Here is a 19,244-nt window from a genome sequence, read left to right as displayed (position 1 = left end):
CCTAGGTCCCATCAAACCCTAACCCTAAAAATTAATTACCTAACCTGAAAAATGGACCAAGAAGTTTGGACAATCTAAAATGTAAAGGACCGACTTTGTGGGATGGAGGGCAAATATTTTTTATCCCGACTATTAACAATCACTATGAATTATTTGAGATTCTGAGGTATCTTAAAAAAAATAAGAACTCTTAATAGTTAAAATAAAGTATGTTCATTATAAGATTATAAAGGGGAAAGTACTGAAGTTAGCAAAAACACCACCATATTTATTCTAGAACTGATGTACGAACCTTGCAAAAGTTCTTTTGTGCCTGCTCAATTGTAACAGTAGGCATCTTCCCATTTCGCATCAAATTCACGGTTTTGTTGCTTAAACGCCAGTGGCGACAAGTTTCCAATGCCAAGTATGGACACACAGCACTGCAGAAATGATTGTAAAAATAAAGTGTGACTCACTTCATAGCACAACAAGAAGAAGTGTCACGAATAAGGCGAGCACTTAAATTTTCAAAACAATCAAGTATATTTAAGGTAATAAAGAAAGAAAAATAGAAGAAAAAACAACTTCCAAAACAATCAGTAATTGCTAATTTTGATTTTATCCGAGAAATAGTATTTCACAGTTTTTTAAGCTATTGAGCTGTTCAGGGCTTCAAGCCCTTATTGTGGACATGTTTCAGTCTCTGTCCTTTTAATATATATGAATTAGGGTCTATATTTTCCCTGGCCACTTGGACAATGTCGTCATCCACCAAATGAATTGTGGATGATCTTCCCAAAGTTTTGCCCAACAAATTGAGTATCCTCTGTTACCGAGTCCACTGATAAATAGAAATGAAGGTAGACCACAATTATTCTCACAGCAATATTCCAAAACAATTACTGCTGATTTTCAAGGTTGGGTGGCATAAGTTGTTTGCCAATCTTGATTTGTTGCGATAGTAAGGATGGTTTCAGTATAGGATTCGTCTCAGCCTCCTGGGACATCACCAGAGAAAACCTCATCAAGGCCCTCAAGAGCTTCTTCTTCAACCCAAGCCAGATCAAAGGGGTTAACCACTCCTTCCTCTGCCTCATTCCCAAGAAGGAAGGTGTCTCTGTTATGTCTGGCTTCAGGCCCATCGCTCTTTGCAACCTCTTGTACAAGTTCATTACCAAAATCCATGCAAACAGGATGCAGATTGTGGTTGACTATCTTGTTACTGACAATCAGTCGGCCTTCATTGTTAGTAAAAGCATCTATGATTATGTTCTACTTTGCAATGAGCTTGTCAGAGGATTTGGCAGAAAAGCCCACTCTCCTGCTGAAGATAGACATCCACAAAACCTTTGATTCCTTGAGGTGGGATTTCATTTCTAAAGTCATGCTCAAGATGGCCTTCCCTCCTATCATTGTAAACTGGATCTGCAATTGTAATTCCTATCCAACCTTTGCTGTGCTAGTCAATGGCAGTCTGGCCGGGTATTTCGCCTCTACAGTGGGTATTCCTCAGGGTTGCCCCCCTCTCCTTTCATCTTTTGCTTGGCCCTTGAAGTTCTTTCTAGAAACAAGGTTATAAAACTCGGTCTCGACCAGGTCGAGTGTACCGAGATCTCGAGATCTCGGCGGCGAGACAGTGTTTTTTTTTTTTTTTTTTTTTTTTTTAATGTTTCGGAATTATGTTTCGGTGGGCATATGGCCATAGTTGGCTCCGAAACTTTAAGGTAAGCTTGTTTTAGGCTTAATAAACATATTTAAAGGTTCAAATTGAAAAAAAAACACCCAATTAGGTGTTTTGGATTTGCACCCTTGGTTGGCAATAAAGGCCAAACCCTTAATGTAATATTGCCTATTCTACACATTGTTTGAATGATATGAGACATAATTGGCAAGTAAAACAAGTAAATTATGCACATAATATTGAATAATTATTTAAGAAATACCTAAAGACTTAAAGTTTTTACTACAAACCACAAGATACAATGAAGTGTTCACAATGCATATTACATAGACACCCAACCTAAATACAATGAATAATACATAAGTCATAGACACCTGACTACCCTAGTCTTCCACATCTTAACTCCCAAGTCCCAACAATATAATACTATGACTCTATGAATACTAAGGAGGTCGAGATTCTTGAAATATTCGAGATTTCACCGAGATTCTAGAAATATTCGAAATCTCGGTCGAGTTTTTCGAGATTTGACATTTTGTTGTTTTGTATCATATCTCGTCTTGACTAGCTCGAGTTTACTGAGATTTCCGAGATGTCGGCGAGATTTTGAACTATGTCTAGAAGCATCCAAGTTAATACAGACCAGCAACTTATCTCCCCTATGCCCAAGTGCAAAACCCTCAGGCTTTCCCATCTCACTTTTGTTGACGACCTTATGATCTTCTCCAAAGTGAATCTTGTTTCGATTGAGACCATTATGTCTTGCTTGCACCTTTTTGAAAGATTGTCGGGCCTCCGGATTAACCTCTTAAAACCTCGGCTGCTAATAACCAGTGTCTCTAATGTGGATAAGGATATTTTCATTGAGAAGACAGGTTTCTCTCTTGGCTGTTTCCTGGTCAAATACTTGAGGTTGCCTCTGATTCCGGCCAGGTTGACTGCTCACCACTGCACTCCCATGCTTGACCTCATTCGTAAGAGACTTCAGCTTTGGAAGGGCAAGCTCCTCTCCTACGTTGATCAAGAAGTACCTTGTCACTTAGGCATTGTCTTGACAATTTTGAGGCATTAATTCTCACAAAAATTACATGAACCAAATTTTACAGAGTCAGTCAATACAGGCTGCAACCACTCAAACACGGATATAATTCCCAACAAAATCCAGTTCTGCCACCCCTATAATAAGTGCTTCATAAGCACAGAAAATGGTGTCATGCCTAAGATTTTTGGTTTTTCAAAAATTTTATAACTGATTTTATATGAACACAAATTTAAATTTGTTCTCAAAGAGATCAAATAAATTTTTACACATTTATATGTAAAACCAAGTTATTTTATTGTCCATGCATTTTATGTTTAGGGTAGTTAAAACTTATTATGATAATTTGTATTGCATTTTAACTGTATTCTCTGTATCTATGATACCAAACTTCACCAGAAAAGGGGTTAGACAATATTGAGGGCCATTGTCCATGTGTTGGTTTCCATGTCTTCCTATGCTCCAGAGTCCATCTTCTTCAATATCCACTACCTCTCCCTTCATGTAGCATGGTGGTGACTGAACAGCCATTGACTTAGTTTAAGTGGCCAATAGAGCCACAACACTACAGGATAAAATACACTTCATATCTCACCAAGGTCATCAAAGTCTCACACTCATACTTTCTTTATATCTAAAGTGTCCTTTACCGCTGAAAGGCAATAGAACATGAGGAATACAACCCCCCCCCCCCCAAAAAAAAAAAAGATGAAACTCTGATGATCTGGGCCAATGATACTGCAAGAGAACAGATCAAAATGATCTAATGGATAAGGAGGAACAATGAAGGAAAAAGGCAAGGTTCACTACTTCCTAACCAAAATATCCTTGTTTATCGCCTAATAAATATAAAAGAAATAAAATGCATCAAGTAATGCTCAAACCTATGGGGTAAAAGAAATATTCGACCCAAAAAGAAAATAATGAGACTATGAGAGTCAAAACAAGTTTACATAAAGAAAGAAGAAAAAAAGACCTGGCACCATATCCAATTAAACAAGCAAACTGATGGGTGCTGAAGCACTGAGCGGTTTCAGCAACAATAGAAGCCGACGTCCGCAAGCCATTTTGAATTAGATGCTGATGAACTGCACCAACAGCAAGAAGAATAGGGATAGCAGGCCGGGTTGGTTCCTGTTAAGGAAAAAGAAAACATCATTCCAATGCTAGATAAATTATTCATCAAACAAATTCCCAAAACATTAGACATAGAAATTGAACTTTTGAGTAATGAAAAATTGAAGATCTAAGAAAGTGAGCAGAATGTTACAGCAGACCACTTGTACAAAAACACCCAATATGAAAAGAAGCAGAGAATATGAAAATATATGTTAAAAGACAAGAGGTCCACAGATAGTGATCATTGACACTATGAGAGGATAAATGAAAAATATTAGTGTACAAAACTTGGCAGTGAGGCCTCTGCTAAACCCATGGTCACTAATTTACACTCAACTATTACAGGTCTGTTTAACCAATGTCTGATCAAAAAGAAATTATCATGCAATTTTGACATGTTTCAGATTAGTTTAAGTGCACATTCATTCTGAAGAAAGCAATTTTGAGATGTTTCAGATAGCTTAAGTGATGCAGACTTTAAGGGTATACAAATAAGTCCTTGGTAAATCTTTTCTTTGATAAAGTGATGGTCGATCTCCACATGCTTGGTTCTATCGTGTTGAACCGGCTTGTGAGCAATGCTGATGAAAGACTTACTATCGCAATACGGCATCATAGGCGGTGAGGAGGAACAACTAGATCCTGTAGAAGACTTTTAAGCCAACAAATGCCATGTGCCATGGCATGGAACTCAGCTTCCGCACTCGAACTCGCAACCACAGTGATGTAGGAAAAACCATGAAGAAGAGGCCATAGTTGTCACGGCGTCACGGCGATCCAAGTCGGTGGAGGGGTGTCACGTCGATATATCGACATGTCGCCCGCCATGGCGAGCATGTCGACCATGTTTTATTTTTTATTTTCTCTATTTTTAATGTGTTAATAGATGTATACTCAAGCCATGTTTTATTTTTTCTCTATTGTTTCTCAAGTTTTAAGAAGAAAATTCAGAAATCGAAGAAGAAATCGAAGAGGGAAAGAAGAAATCAAAAGAAATCGACGAGGGAAAGAAGACAGGAAGAAGAAATCAAAGAAGAAATCAAAGAGGGAAAGAAGAAATCGAAAGAAATTGAAGAGGGAAAGAAGAAATCGAAGAGGGAAGAAGAAATCGAAGACAGGAAGAAGAAATCGAAGAGGGAAAGAGAGACAGGAAGAAGAAATCAAAGAGGGTCGCCATGGCGTAGGTCGCCATGCAACCCTCTCCAGCGCCAGGACGCCATGGCGACGCCATGACAACTATGGAAGAGGCCAAAACACTGTTCACATGAACAGTATCACAGCCCATATTTTCTTTGTGTGGGGATATTTTTTAGAAGATTATGTGGGGCCCAAGACCAGATCGTGTGAAGACTTTTTAGAAGGGTCAATTTTGTCTATGCATGGGGAATTAGGAGTTTAGATTAGTTTCTAGTTTTAAAATTATTTTCTAAGATATTTTGTGGTTGTCTATTAAGCAACCTTAGCTCAGTTTAGTTTCTATTTTCAGATTTAGAAAGTAGGCTTAAGTTTCTATTTCCTTTAAGTTTCTATTTTTATGTTAAGTTTCTATTTCTTTGTTACTTGAGGTGCAAGTATGGCCATCTATATATTGTAAAGGCTTTAGAAGCCTCCCCAACGAATAAATGAAGTTGATTTGATTGCTTTGTGCAAAGTTTATCATCCTATTGTGAGCATGAAGGTGAGAGGGCCTGGCTTAGAGAGCCTGGCTAGTGAGAGCCAAATCACCTTATCCCTTACCTTCTATTTTCCTATATTCTTCGTCTCACTGTCTTCTACACCCAACCAAACCATATTCCTGCTGTGTTTTCTGACTGCAACTGAGTGCAATCAACCGAAAATCCAGTTTTTGTTCTTGAACTGGGGGGTTGCCTTTTTATCTTTTAGGAATTTGATTTTTAAACTATTTTTATTGGATTCAAATAAGGGGGTATTTATTTATGAATAATTCATTTACTTAAATGGTATTAGGCATAGATTAGTGCATGTCCTGGTTTCTGGCATACATAAGTATTTGTACTGGTTTCGAGCCAGGTTTCCCCAAGTTTCGATGGGCATTAGTGTCAAAACTTGCAAAATTACCAACATCTCGGTCGAAACCATGTATTTTTTCAAGTACCTGGCCAACTCGTCTCAGAAACCTGTGATTTCGACCAAGATTTAGTTCCATGCAAATTCCTAACCAATGTATTTTTTAAAGGTAGAGATTTCAGCTGGATCACTTCCTGTCACAACTATATCATCAACGTAAACGATAAGAATCGTAATATGTGGGACTAGATCGCTTGATGAACAGAGAGTATGATAAGCGTTGCTTTTTGTACAACCCATGGATACCATGGCCTTGTGGAAGCGACCAAACCATGCTCTAGGAGACTGATTTAACTTATACAGTGCTTTCCCTTGAGTTTCTTTGCTTGTGAAACTATAAGGAATCTCCATGTAAACTTCCTCTTCAAGCTCACCGAGAAGGAAAGCATTTTTGACATCGAGTTGTTGCAAGCTTGCAGCTCCCATCCTTGATTTACCCGAATGGTGTTCATCTTTGCAACAGGTGCAAAGGCCTCCCGATAGTCAATGTCGTTAAGTCTGAGTGAAGCCCTAAGCCACTAGCCTGGCCTTGTATCAATCCAAAGTGCCATCGGCCTTCTATTTCACCATAAAGACCCATTTGCAACCCACAATTTTCTTGCCTTGAGGAAGAGTCACAAGTTCCCAAGCGTCATTCTTACCAAGTGCCTGCATTTCTTCTAATATAGCTTCTTTCTAGTGAGAATGTGTCATTGCTTCCTGCCAACTCGGAGGAATAGAAACAGAAGACAAAGAAAGCACAAAGGCACGATAAAAAGGAGAAAAAGAGTCCTAATAAATAACTTAGGAAATAGGATGAACAGAAATGGGTAACTCAAGAGAGGGATCAAGTGAGGGAAGAACATTACCAGATTCGATGGGAGGAGAACTTGGATCCAAGGGCAGCAATTGAGGTGGTAGAGCAATAACGAAAGTGGTATTCTCTTCCTGTGATCCAAGGGCAGCAATTGAGGTAGTAGAGCAGTAGTGGTAGTGGTATTCTCATGCTGTTTGCGAGAGCGACTCCAAACAAAACATCTGTAATGGTTTGCTGCAACCATTAGACTCCTCCTAGATGGAAGGATCATCATCAGTAGACTCTCCCTGAATAGGAGTATCGGCATCAGCAGGAGGAGCCAAGGAGTCATTGACAAAGTTTATCAAATGGGAAAATCAGCACATCTTCACCAATGCTAGACTCCCCTTGAAGAGGTGCCGACCGAGAGTAGTAAGCCTCGGTCTCCTGAAACACCACATCCATTGTGACCAGCAAGCAACAGGACGGAGGGTGATAACATTTATAGCCATTCTGAGTGGCGAAATAGACAAGGAATATGCAGCGAAGATCCCGGGGATCAAATTACCCTTTCAAATGATGATTTCTAGCGAGACACACACCCGAACACCTTAGGAGGAACAATAAAAATAGTATTGCCCTAAAGAGCCTCCAAAGGAGAGCGACCAGCCAAGACACGAGATGGTGTCTGGTTGATCAAATAGGCAGCAGTGAAAATGGCATTACTCCAGTACTGGGAAGGCACATGCATCTCAAACATCAACGAGCGAGCCACCTCCAACAAATGGCGGTTCTTTCTTTCGGCCACCCCATTCTGGGCAGAAGTATCAACACTTGTTTGGTGAATGGTACCCTAATCAGTTTTGTTGAAAGCTTTCCAACAAGTCCAAGATTGCTTAAATCTGATTTATATTGAAGGAGTTATGTACTGGTCAAACTTAATTTGGTGTGCGCGAATGCTGTCAAAATCACTCTGAATGAAAATATTTTTTTAGACATCAAAACAAATGAATATTTTACCGCACTTTTGGTTTTTAGCAATGTTTTACCATATTAAGATTTATGGAATTTTTAGATTTGAGAAAAACACCAGCATTAGAAAGTTGAAAATTGCACTTACCGCCGAAAATCCAGTTTTTGTTCTTGAACTGGTGGGTTGGCTTTTTTTCCTTTTGGAATTTGATTTTTTAACTATTTTTATTGTATTGAAATAGAGGGTATTTGCTTATTTATAAATAATATCGTAAGGAAATGAAATACAACTACAAAATCATTTACTTATTTCTGGCATAAGTGTTTGTCCTACTTTCCCACTAAGTGAAACTCTTATTTGGACTTTGTTTTTGCAAAATCTGATAGCATTGAGTTTAAATGGCCTAAAATCGGCTGCATACCAAGTTTCAAACCCAAACTAGGTCTAAAACCCACCGAGTTGAAGCTTTGAGTCAAAAAAAAAAAATGCACCAACTCGGTCTCGGCTCGATTTTTCCAAGGGTCGAGTTGGTACCGAGTTCCGAGTTTTAGTACCTTGCTAATAGGAAAGGAGGGAAATACATTCTAGGTACCCTGACCCATTCCTTCAGTACCGGTCGATGTAACGTTGCCATCTGACATGGTGAAAATGAAAGGAAGCAACAAAACATGCTCAAAAAAAAAATCCAGCAAGCATTTGAAAGGGATTGGATTAATACATAGCAGATCCAGCAAACAAGAGGGGCCTTCAATGGAGAAAACAACCATCGAGGGCTATTCTAGTGGTGGCACTCGATGGGAGGCCAGAAAGGAGCTGACGTCGGTACCTGGCTTAGGGTTTCGTCAGAGGCAATTGCTAGGGTGTGGATCCCAAGAGATTCCCTCGCTCTGATACCATGACGAAATTTGTGGGAGAGAATAATGACGTGTCTTATGTGACACATGTCAGCTTTATTTATAATGGAAAATAGAAAGATCTAGAACAGAAACAATGAAAAATATATCCCTAGGACTATTCTACCCTTGAACCCGTATTACAACAATTTGCCTCCAGGAAAGGACCTGCCAAAGTGTCATTGGGTGTACACTATTAAGTATAACCTTGATGGCTCTGTTGAACTACTTAAAGCCGGATTGGTTGCCAAGAGACACAATCCAACTTATGGGGTTGATTATTTTGAAACCTTTTCTCCTGTAACTCGCCTTAATTTTGTTTGTGTTTTGATTTCTTTGGCTGTTAATCATGACTGGTCCTTGTTTCTGTTCGACATTGAATATGGTTTTTTGTATGGTGAGTCGGTGACTTGCATGAGATGTATATAGAGCAATCTCCTAGGGGGAGAATGCACAAAAGGTACGTAGGTTTCACAAGGCCATATATGGGATGAAACAGTAGCGGCAGGATAGTTTAATAAGTTTAGAACGGTTATAACTAGTTGTGGGTTTACACAATGCTATTGCTGATCATTCTATATTTGTTCCCCAACAAGATTCTAAAGTTGTTGTACTAGTTGTTTATTTTGATGAGATAATTGTCTCTAGAGATGAATCATCTGGTATTAAAGATAAAAAAGCCTATTTCTAGCAACACTTTCCAATGAAGGACTTGGGGGCACTTAGATATATTTTGGGAATTGAGGTTGTCCATAGTAAGGAAGGAGTTAGCTTGTCTCAGGGGACATATGCTCTTGATATTCTATCTGAGTCTGGTATGTTAGGTTCTAAACCATTTGACACTCCTATGGATCCTCATTTCAAACTTGGAGCTTGTGACGAAAAGGATTTTTGTGGACAGACATTGATACAGAAGGTTGGTTGGCAAGCTTATTTATCCTGCTGTCACCAGACCTGACATTACGTTTGTCGTTGGAGTTATTAGTCAGTTTATGGAAAGGCCCAAGTAGACTCACTGGTAGGCAACGTGTTGTATTTTGAGGCACTGAAGGTTGTCTAGGAAAAAGTCTATTTATAGACGCCACAATCATATTAATATTGTTGACTATTCTGATGTTGATTGGGCTGGTGTTGATTATGATCGAAGATCAACTACTGGTATTGCATGTTTGTTGGTGGTAATTAGGGGTATAAGTTAGGCTCGGCGAACCTGAGGCCCGCCCTGAGCCCAAATAGGGCCTGAGCTGGGATTTTTCAGGTCCAAGGCTGGGCCTGGGATGAGGCCTTGGGCAGTTCGGCTAAGCCCAGCCCGGCCCAACCCGACCTTTGGCATATACTATATATTCATATCCCACTAAAATACTATATAGTATTGGGACAATATGATTCTTGTCAAGTTGTCCATATCTTGGCATCCTGTTAAAATAATAAATAATTGGTAAACAATACTAAATAGTTAATAAATAAATCAATATCATTCTTGTCGAATGTTGAGTTGTCCATACTCCTTATCCTATTAAAACAATAAATAATTTTTTTGGGTGAATAAAAAATTCATTACCAAAGGAAAGAAAAAAAGGGGGGGGGGGGAAGAAAACAAACAAGTGGAAACCAATTACAAAGCTCTACCGAAAAAGGCAAGAGCTAGCAAAAGAAGGGCAAAGACCCCAACAAACCAACTCGCTAAAGAAAAGGAAAACTCATGGACGGCAAGTGACACCCAAGGCAGCCTCGGCGATCATACTCTAACCGGGGTCCAAAGTCACACAGCAAAAAACATGATCACAATATCCGAGCTTAGAGGCAAAACCTTCTCCAGGCAATGAAGGGAGTATGCTATTTAGGAACGATTCTTAGGGTAGGGAAGGGAGCTGGGGTTGCGACGGCGAAAGACTCGAAGGCAGCCTCGGTGATCATACTCTAACCCGGGTCCAAAGTGACACGGCAAAAAACATGATCACAAATATCCGAGCTTAGAGGCAAAACCTTCTCTGGGCAATGAAGGGAGTATGCTATGTAAGGATGATTCTTAGGGTAGGGAAGGGAGCTGGGGTTGCAACGGCGAAAGACTCGAAGGGGAGGCGGGGCAATAGGATGGGCCATACTAGGGATGGCAAGGAGAGGAGGGTTAAAATGATGGGCCGAAAGGGACGAATTTACAGGCCCATTTGGCCCAGCGGGGATAGCCAAGGAAGGGGGGAGGTGGGCCTGGGCGTAGAGGGAAGAGGGAGAAGCGCAGGGGCCATAGAGGGGCCCACAAGAGGAGAAACGCAAGGGGAAGAAGGTTTAGAGGATAAAAAGGCTTTCTTTTGCTTTTTGAGGAAATTGGAAATCCCCATATTCAAAAGCACAGGACAGGAGGAGGGGGAGACGTTGATGGGAGGATGTTCAGAGGGATCAAGTGAAGGGGCCAACGCTACAGAAGGAAGAGCAAGGATGGCAAGGCCGACAGAGGGGTTAGGCGAAGAGCCCAAGGGGAGAAAATGATTGTGACCAGCGGTCCTTAGGCTAGTAGAGACCATCGGACAGGAGCTAGCAACAGGCTGGTGACTGGAGGGAAAAGAGGAGGCGGAGACACGGCAGAGGGTAAGCTTTCGAGACCGCTGCCGGCTGCAGCCACGAGAAGGGGGAGAAAAGGGGGCTCCGTCACCAGGGGCGATTGCAGGGTTGAGAAGATTTGGATGAGCGATAGGGCCAAGAGGAGCGAGAGAGGGTTGGGGATTGGTTTCAGAAGTAAGGGAAGAGGAAGGAGGAGAAGACTGGGATTGACATTTGCTCAGCACATGGCCAAATACTTTGCAAGAAGCACCATGGGGGGGAGGGGGAGACCAATCAAAGCTCACAGATTGTTGGAAAGAAAACCCTTCGTTATCAGAGACGGTAATAGAGGACGGCAAAGGGACATCGGCAGTAACTTCGACACATATTCTGGCGAAGGCAAGCCTATCTTGCTTCTTTGTTCTTCCATTTGAGAATAGAGGCTTCCCAAGGACAGAACCCACCACACTGAGGCCATCCTCACACTAGAAGTGGAGCGGTAGCCCTGGTAGAGAGATCCAGAGAGGGATTGAACAGAGGTCGAGCTTGTTGAGCTGAAGGTATCGATCCCATTGTCTGAGGGAAATTGTTTTCCTGCCAACATTCCAAGGACCCCCTTCAAGAACACGAGATTTGTCAAGCTCGTCTGAAAATTTGAAGATGAAAAAGCCGTTATCAAGCAAGTAAGTCTCAACTGAACCCAGAAGTTTCCATTGCTTGGAAAGGGAGTTTCTGACTATGGGGAAGGGAGGACGGCTACTAATAAAATGCCCAACAAGGCATGTTTCTCATTTGCGAGCTTCATTGACCAGGAGGATAGAATCATACTGGGCAATCTTGGTGGAACCAATAAAGGTGGGGGGAACAAAGTGCAAACGATGGCCATCTCCAGAAGGAGACTTTGAGTTGCCGAAAAGGGTGGACCAAGAAAGGCCAGGGGTTAGGGGACCAGCAGAGGGGTGGGGGGAGGTAGGAGAAGATGGGAGAGTGGGGAGGGGAGGGTCCTCGGGTGGCGGCGGCATCACCCCAGGAAGGTCGGACATGAGAGACTTCAGTTCATCTCGCTTTTTCCTCCTCCTCAGTGAACATGAGAGACTCTTTAAGTCCTATTTTTATGTCAGTGTGAAAATTAAATATTTGGCCTATACAGGTCAAATATTTAATTGATAAAAAGGTTTTAGAGAATACAGCTTTGGGGTTTCTTGAAGTTTCCCTGAAGGGTTTAGAGAATCTAAAAGACTGAACGAGTTTACGAGAGGGAGGTGAGAGACATGGGGAACTGAGAGAAACAGAGGAACCAAAAGTTTTAGGCGAAGATTCAAGCAAAATTTTGAGATTGTAAGGGGAAAGCAAAGGTTTTCAAGGGGTTGTCGTCTCCAACTATCAGAAAAACTTGAGCCCGAGGTTCTGTTATATGGAGACAGAATAGAAGAAGAGGACTTTTTCTATCTCACGGTGTGAGCTTTAGTTATGTGGAGAGTGGAGACAGAGTTTCAGATCCTCCACCAATCTCCTCAGTTCCAGGTCCAGTAGGAACCGAAGGTTGATAAACGCCTCTGCTATAGATCCGAAGATTTAGTGGGGAAATCAGATGTTGCGATGATGATCAACAAACACCTCTGCTTCACAGATTCATCTCTTTTCCACTTTCCGACAGATGCACCAAAAGAGAACAATATAAAATAAAGCTATTATCAAATTAACTACAGATCTGTAGCAGATCAAGAACTTCAAGCTTTAGGAATCATATCCACGATCTCCGGATCTACATAACTCTGTTATGTGTTTTGTTGGCTTTCCAAGTCTCAAGTCTGAGATAGGGTTTTGAGGAGAAGAAAATATGGGGGGCGTCCTTGTATTGAGCTTTGGAAAGTGAGAGCGGTGAAATGGCAGGGCCAATCAGGTTCAACCTGGCTAAGTCTGACCTGATCAAGGTCAATCAAGGCTGGGCTGGGCCCGGACTGAGATATATCAGCCTGACCTCAGTGCCAGGTTGGGCTTGGGTTGAGCTACGAGAACTCAGGGTTGGACTGGGATTTTAAAAAACCCGGCCCTGTTTCACCCCTAGTTATAATCTTGTAACATGACGGAGTAGGAACAGACGATGGTGGCTCGGTCTACTGCTGAGACTGAGTATAGAGCTATGGCACATACAGCGGCTGAATTGATGTGGTTAAAAACTCTTATTCAAGAACTTGGTTTTCCCGTTGACAGACCTATTGACATGTGATAATCAGGCTGCAATCTATATTGCTAGTATACTCCGGTTTTTCATGAACATACCAAGTACATGAGGTTGAGTGCCATTTTGTACAAAGTGTTGAGATGAGGAAACTGATTTCTACTCCTTTTGTTAGCTCTGCTGATCAGCTTCGTGACCTATTTACCAAGGCTCTATTTCGTAATGTATTTTTTCAAGGGTATTCCAAGTTAGGCATGGGAGATGTCCATGCTCCAGCTTGAGGGGCAGTGTGAAGGAATTAAGTCTACTGTTGGTACAGCAGGGGTGTTTTCATCATTAAACTTTATTCTTTTTGGGTTTATGGGAGGATATACATAAACCAAGGGTCTATTTGTAATTTCTATAGTTTAAGTTATTATAAAAAAAGTTGTCGCTATTGGTGGGAGAGTTTTTTTTTCCCCTCCTAGCCAATAGTTTCCCTCCTCTTCTCTTCTTCTCTATTGATTCCCTTTTCTGTTTTCTTCTTCTTACTGGTTTTTTTTACATTATTTTGTCACGGACTAAAAGATAGTAGTAATCTTCCCATAAGAAAAGAACAACTTGAACGTAAGGTTTCCTTCATAATACAACCAGGACATGAATTTGACAAAAAGGAGATGAAGAAACAACCTAGTGACAAAATTTTGTAGAAGAAAAGGAAACATTATTTAACAATACTAATTTTATATGAAAACTACAGAATGTCCAGGCTACTTAGCTACAAACAACAAGACAGAGAATAGTATTTACCAGCTCCTCAGAGCGGTCAGAGAGAATAAGAAGTTGTGAACCACTTCGAACAGCTTCATCAGCAGCTTCACATAGTTTCTTTATCGTCTTTTCTAAGGAACCCTCAACCCCTTGCCTGATATCAAAAAATGTTCGTAAAACTCGAGGGTTCAGGAACGGATCCTTCATCAACAACTCAAGCTCCCCTTCATTCAACACAGGACTAGACAGAATAACCTTATAAAACAAAACAAAAGGATTAGTGTATGAAGAAAGATAATCAATTTATAACGTTAAACAAATGTCAGGGTAATCAATTTATAACGTTAAAAATATGTCAGCAGAACTAATTAGAATGTCCACTAAATTCATGACAACATATTGCAAAAAATATTAAAAAAAACAACAAACCTGTGCAGCATTTTCTGGTCCAACCTCTAGGATGTTTCCACGCTTCCCTAAGTTGACTTCAAGAGACATAACTAATCCTTCCCTAAGGGGGTCAATAGCTGGGTTGGTAACCTGAACCCAAAAATTAAATAAATAAGTAAATAAGATAGTTAGAACAGAAAGTCATAAACCAAAATGTAACTAAAACCATAATAATTTTGAAAACTAAATGTCATGCTAAACAAGGAAATATAATAATTGCTTCTGAATGCATTGACATTAGAAGTTAGCTTCCTTCAGTCTCCTCTTGTTGTATTGATTCCCCAAGGAACAGGCATATTGTTGTATCATGGGGTCTTTCTCCCTCTATTCTGCAGCCCTCCTCCTTTGCTGTGGAAGTGGTTTTATTTTGTTAGCATTGCTGCCTTTGTTTTTCCTTTTCCACGTTTTCAGGCCCCCTGCATTTGGGGCATCCAGGTCAGGTTAACCCTTATTGGATCATTTGGGTTAACCCTTATTGGATCACTTGTGGGCTCACTCAAACAAGGAAACACTCATGTCCAAAGTTAAGTGGCCAAACAGTAAATAAATCAATGTTTACAAGAGGGTGGCAGTTCTGTAAATTGGTTGAAGTTCATAAGAGAGTAGCAGACTTGTAATTTATTAGAACTCCAAACCACAAGGGAATCGCAACATGCTAGTGGAAAGGGTCAACTAGTAACTAAAAGCAAAATAAGGATAAAGGAGAATATGGGAGAAAGGGAGGGATATTAAGGGAAACTAAAAATTAAATAAAAGGCACAAAGAATCATGGGAAGGGGGGGTTGGAGAGGTCGTCTCCTTCCTCTGGAAAACAGAAAAGTGGCAAGGGAAAGAGGAGTGATGGTGAGACAGCTATCTCGGGAAGGCTTCGATGGACCAGAAACTGAAGGGAAATGTCGATAATTATGATCCCTTCTGAATGCTAACCATCAACAGTTTAATGGGGGAGAAAAAAGACAACCCAAACTCGGTAGGCAATACAACGAGGTAGTTGCAGTCTTGGGTTTGGTTGCTGGTATGAAACTCTCCATAGAGAAGCCTTCTGGGGCTGAGGCAGCAATGTTAGGATCTCCTAAGGGTAAGGATGTAACTCCCAAATTCTGAAATCAAAAGAGTGAGGCTCCAAGGAGATTGAACCAGCTATATAAGGCTGATAATGTCACCCAGCAAACAGAACAGCTAGAGACGTCAAAGGAGAAAAGAGAAAGGTAGGGGAAACTGTACCTGGAACGAGAAGATGACTGATATGTATGAAGAGGATAGAAAAAAGGAAGAAGAAGAGAGAGGGATCACACAGAAGAGAAGGGGGGTATCGCTGGGAGAAGAAGATAAGAGAGAGAGAGAGAGGGAGATCGCATAAAGAAGGGGGGGGGGGAGGAATCACACAAACCAGGCCATGCAGGCACACCATACAAACACAAACTTCAATTCATTCTTTCAATCTGCTATTCCAATCGTTGGTTACACATCTATTTATACAACAACAAAAACAAACTCAGCCTTATCCCAACTTAATGGGGTCGGCTACATGGATCCAAACAAAATAAAGTAGGGAAAACAGAGTTCGAACCTAAAAGGGGAAGAAAGTATGGAAAAGGGGGATGGGGAAAGAGGTGAAAAATGACGAAAAGAGAAAGACTAACGAAAAATGGGATATAAATAGAAAGAGGAAAGAGGCACAGCCCAGCACGACAGGAGATTCTCAGTTACATGGGGTCTGCAGGTCTGCAACATGGATCCTTACCCTCCAATAGGCTCTGTTCGAGGTCATACTTGGTACAAGACCTAGACTATGCATGTCCTTCCTTACCACTTCTCCTATAGTCATTTTAGGTCTGCCCCTAGCTCTTTTAGCTCCTTCAATCGGAATCATATCACTCCTCCTTACTAGGGCGTCCTTAGGCCTCCGTTGAATTTGACCATACCACCTTAAACGACTCTCTTGGAGCTTGTCACTGATCGGGGCAACTCTCAAGTCCGCTCTTATATATTCATTTCATACTTTATCCTTCCTTGTTTTTTCACACATCCATGTTAACATCCTCATCCCTGCTATAAAAAGCTTATCAATATGACACTTCTTAATTGCCCAACATTCTAACCCATACATCATGGCCGGTCGAACAACAGCCCTATAGAACTTTCCTTTAAGCTTTAAAGGAATGCGCCGGTCACACAATACTCCGGACGCACCTCTCCACTTCATCCATCCCACTTTAATTCTCTGTGAAATATCATCCTATATGTCACCTTCTTTATTTATGATTGACCCTAGATATCTAAAAGTCACTTTGCAGTATCTCTCTTTCCTCAATTCACACCATATCAGTATCCATCAAAGTGTGACAAAAATTACATATCATATACTCCGTCTTCATTCTACTAATCTTAAAGCCTCCTGTTTCCAAGGTTGACCTCCAAAGCTCAAACTTAGAGTTAATCCCTTCTTTTGTCTCATCCACCAAAACGATATCATCGGCGAAGAGCATACACCATGAGACCCCGAATGGTCTTGGTTATATCGTCCATGATAAACGCAAAAAGGTAAGGACTTAAGTCTGAACCCTGATGTAATCCAATCACAATTGGGAATTCCTTGTCCTGACCTCCCACAGATCTCACACTAGTCACCACGCCCTCATACATATTTTTAATGACATCCACTTATTTACTTGACAACCCCCTCTTCACTAGAACATGTTGGATTAGATCTCTAGGGACTCGGTCATAAGCTTTTTCCAAGTCGAAAAAGACCATATGGAGATCCTTCTTGCTATCTTTATATCTTTCCATAAGCCTCCTCAATAAGTAGATAGCTTATGTGACTACCTAGCATAAAGCCAAATTGGTTCATCGAGATACAAGTCTCTCTTCATAAACGTGCTTCAATAACCTTCTCCCATAGTTTTATAGTGTGACTCATTAGCTTTATGCTTCTATAGTTATTGCAGCTTTGGATATCACCTTTATTTTTTTAGATCGGGACAACAATGCTTCTCCTCCATTCATCTGGCATCTTCCTTGTGTTCATAATCCTATTGAACAAGTTGGTTAACCAATAATCCCCACAACCTCCAAGGGTTTTCCACACTTCTATTGGAATCTCATATGGGCCTAGTGTTTTGCCTGCTTTCATCTTTCTCAAGGCTTCTTTAACTTCCGCCACATTAACCTTTCTTAGTTCTTACATATTTATAAAACCCAAAAAAAAAAAAAAAAAACAGACTCCTAATTACTTCCTGAAACTTAGACTAACAAAAATAGAAACTCAAATTGGAAATTTCCTTACATGTCTAATAGCTAACCCAAAATAAAAGATTACATATCTTTCCCAAATAAAATAAATCCTAAATATCCTATTAAACCAGAACAAGATTAGGACCCAGTTCATCTTGGTCTGGGTTCTCAAACTGGTTCGGCCCGGCCCATGGAACAGCTCCTGCCTCAGTATCTCCTTTCCCTTTGGTAATGAATTCTTTATTCACCAAAAAAAAGAAATACGCAGTTGAACTCAGATTGCTGTGCCTCCTGAGTTTGTTAGGATGGATATTTGGAATCCAGAAGATGCAATTCAATCAGAAAAGTTGTACTATGAACCCACTTTTAGAATTGCCAGTTAAGCTGAGAAACTTATGAATTTTTAGGCTTCTTAAAGTATAGAATTTAAAGAAAATACCATACAGGATATACAATGTAATTTGCAAAGCTATTTTGAATTGTTTTGTCTTGCCTTCCTCCGTGTTGGTGGGTTGTCCTCTCCACCTTGCTAGCTCTTCTCAGGCCTAATGAAGGTGCATCCTGTTTCTACTTTCATGTGTATATATTCTGTTTATCCTAACACAAGAGGTTTCATAATAATGCATCTTAAGTACATCTTTATAATCAGTTCCTGCATTTTGTATTATTCAACACAGGACAAAGAAGTTGGCTCAAGTAAATAGAAAAGTGACAGGATTTGCATCTTCTAGAGGTAGTTCAAGAACAATCGTTGTAGGAGAGATCATTAATCAAGAAACTATATGTTTAAAAATATATATATATATCAATAACAAACTGGAACCAAATACGAACCTGATTCCAGAAGAAAGAATGTGGATTTCAATGCTTCATAGAAACACTACTAATTCAGTTCAGAATATTATGTTTCAAAATAAGTAGAGGCTTATTAAGTCGTTTCATGGGTTCACTAAGATAAGCCTAAAGATTCCAGCAAACCTGTGCAAATCTTTGCTTGAAATAGTCATAAAGCATGTGTGCCTTCTGAGACAGTACGGCCAATGGAATATCATCACCCATGCAAAACGTAGGCTCCTTCCCTTGAGCAGCCATGGTTTCAATAACCATCTGGACATCCTCGCTTGAATAGCCATATGCCCTAGTTCCACAAAAAATGCAAAAGAATATAATATTTCATGAAGGGGCATATCTCCAATCACCATTTAAATCAAATCTTTAATCCATCATCAATGGATTGGTAACACTATTAAATGACTACGATAACAAACTGAAATACAGCCAGCAACAGGGGCTTCAAGTTTGCCAGGTTCCACATCTCTTTGGAAAGTATAGAAAAAACACAGATTGTCATCAAGTTTGTTAATACAGTCCCATACAAGCAGGCACACATGTTGCTTTATAGAAACCCATCCCTAAAGCAGAGCAGGTGAAAATATATCTTTGCACTATACTGAATAAAACTTGTCCCTTACATCTTTCATTCCCCTCCTTCCCCCCCAAAAGTTAAAAAGGCAAGAATAGAAAGGAAGGAGCTAGT

The 19,244-nt window shown here is 40.5% G+C and overlaps 1 protein-coding gene across 1 annotated transcript in view; it reads right to left on the bottom strand.

The window, feature by feature from the left end:
- The window catches only part of LOC122668165 (ferredoxin-dependent glutamate synthase, chloroplastic), an 82,870-nt gene that overhangs the window by 22,763 nt on the left and 40,863 nt on the right, over positions 1-19,244 (bottom strand). The window contains exons 10-14 of the mRNA XM_043864760.1: positions 18,686-18,845; positions 14,450-14,560; positions 14,060-14,275; positions 3,679-3,836; positions 293-422 (exon numbers count right to left, since the gene is read on the bottom strand). Coding sequence (XP_043720695.1) covers positions 293-422; positions 3,679-3,836; positions 14,060-14,275; positions 14,450-14,560; positions 18,686-18,845 — 775 coding nt within the window. The remainder of the gene's footprint in view (positions 1-292; positions 423-3,678; positions 3,837-14,059; positions 14,276-14,449; positions 14,561-18,685; positions 18,846-19,244) is intronic.

Source organism: Telopea speciosissima, chromosome 7 (assembly GCF_018873765.1).
Source record: "Telopea speciosissima isolate NSW1024214 ecotype Mountain lineage chromosome 7, Tspe_v1, whole genome shotgun sequence".
Lineage (NCBI taxonomy): Eukaryota > Viridiplantae > Streptophyta > Magnoliopsida > Proteales > Proteaceae > Telopea > Telopea speciosissima.
The sequence above is the reverse complement of the archived record's forward strand: the minus strand, read 5'-3'. Positions and strand labels throughout refer to the sequence as shown.